The 1,806-nt window shown below is 43.3% G+C and overlaps 1 protein-coding gene across 1 annotated transcript in view; it reads right to left on the bottom strand.

Moving 5' to 3' along the window:
- itgb2 (integrin, beta 2) overlaps positions 1-1,806 on the bottom strand; it is a 69,277-nt gene that overhangs the window by 14,354 nt on the left and 53,117 nt on the right. Inside the window, exons 8-10 of the mRNA XM_050048321.1 lie at positions 1,594-1,689; positions 1,395-1,484; positions 1,104-1,241 (exon numbers count right to left, since the gene is read on the bottom strand). Coding sequence (XP_049904278.1) covers positions 1,104-1,241; positions 1,395-1,484; positions 1,594-1,689 — 324 coding nt within the window. The remainder of the gene's footprint in view (positions 1-1,103; positions 1,242-1,394; positions 1,485-1,593; positions 1,690-1,806) is intronic.

Below are 1,806 nucleotides of genomic sequence, written 5' to 3'. Positions count from 1 at the left end.
GGGGGGGGGAGGGGGGGGGGGGGGGGGGGGGGGGGGGGGGGGGGGGGGGGGGGCAAGCAATACATTTATTACATTTTGAATATATGAAGGTCACAATGACATATTCACATTCTGGATCCCCTCTTGTATCAATATTCAGTGCATTAGAGGGGTTTTACAGATTTTACAATCAGCTGGATCCTCTTTTCCACCATCGATCTGTCCTGGGAGTCTGAACAATAAACGTTATACCCCAATAGTTGCAGCACAAAATCGTGCCTTGTGTCTTAATTTGACAAATTGCATCTCTGAAGCTCTGATGTTGTTCTGCAAGCTTCATCAGGCTGTGACCTCCAGCACACACTGGCATCAAGTGGCTTGGAAAAGTCAGTGCCTCCAAGTCTGAAGCCATGGTACTCAGACAGAAAAGTGGAATGGTCCACCACCTTGGGAATGAGTAGCTATCTCAAGTAAAGGAGTTCAAATATCTTTAGGATTTTGTTCATGAGTCAGTGTCAGATGGGATGCATGATTTACAGGCAGATTGATGCTGCATTAGTATTAGAAAAGGAAAAAAGGCAGCTGAGCTTGAAGGCTGAAGTCTTCTTGCTGGCTGATATACGTTTGAACACCTCACTCATGAACATAAGTTTTGGTCAATGATCAAAAGAATGTGGTTGCAAATTCAACAGGCCGAGATAAGTTTCCTTCACAACACTGCTGGGCTCATCCTTAGAGATAAGGGAAAGCACTCACACATCTGAAGGGAGCTTGGTGGGGCTAATCTGAGCATGTCCAACTGGGAGGAGACTGAGGAAGAGACCCTGAACATGGTAAAGGGATTGAGTATCCCATCTGACCTTGGGATGCCTTAGGATTGTCCCAGAAGAAGTGGAGGAGGAGGAGGTTAGGGAGAAGGATGTCTGGGCTACTGTACTTAGTCTGGTGACACCAAGATTTGGATGAATGGATGATTTTAATGAGAATCAAAATGTGGACATGGGATGCACCAAATACAATGCCAAAACCTAAAATGGATGCAACAAGAACTATGTGCACTTAATATATGAACATAACCATAGAAAGTAAAAGAAGAATATAAAGGGAATACAAAAAGAACTGACCTCCTGTCCCACTCGTACTTTGTCACAGACCCCTTCGCCGTCAACTGCTGGTTGTGCATGAGCGCATTTAGGAGTGAAAACAACTCTTACATTGTCAGGGAGATCGTCATGGGTCAAAGTTACTTTGGAGGACAACCTCTGTCATGGATTACACATTTTAGAGGGTTGTGAGATATATACACAAATAGCTCAGTATCATGAGAAAAAAATGCATTGGTCATACAGGACAGTTACATGTGCACACAAGGAAGGGATGTCGCAAAATGTATCTGATGCGAACTGACAACTTACATTGTAGGCGTTTTCAATCAATCCAACAACATTTTTAGAATCTCCTGACAGAACTCCCACCTCTGATTTTGGAATCATTTTGGAGAGTTGCTGGAATAAATCAAAAGGTCAAATAAAAAATCCACCAGAGTAAGAATATAATGTGCGCTCTATAAATAAATAAAATGAGATACAGAAGTGAAAGGTACATCTCATTTACCTCGTACACAGTCGACACATTTATTGTCACTGCAAATATGGGCTGAATATTGTTTTTCTCCAGTTGCATAGCTAGTTGGCCAACAGATGGGTAGTCCTGCACACAACGATCAGAGAATTCAGTGACATTTTTTAAGCCTTTGTGCTCCACTGTCTCTCAGATTAACTCATATCGCAGCGGTGCCTGGACAGCGTGACGTGTGTGGTTGTGCTG

Source organism: Epinephelus moara, chromosome 7 (assembly GCF_006386435.1).
Source record: "Epinephelus moara isolate mb chromosome 7, YSFRI_EMoa_1.0, whole genome shotgun sequence".
NCBI lineage: Eukaryota > Metazoa > Chordata > Actinopteri > Perciformes > Serranidae > Epinephelus > Epinephelus moara.
Note: the sequence above shows the minus strand (reverse complement) of the source record. Positions and strands in the feature narration are given on the sequence as shown.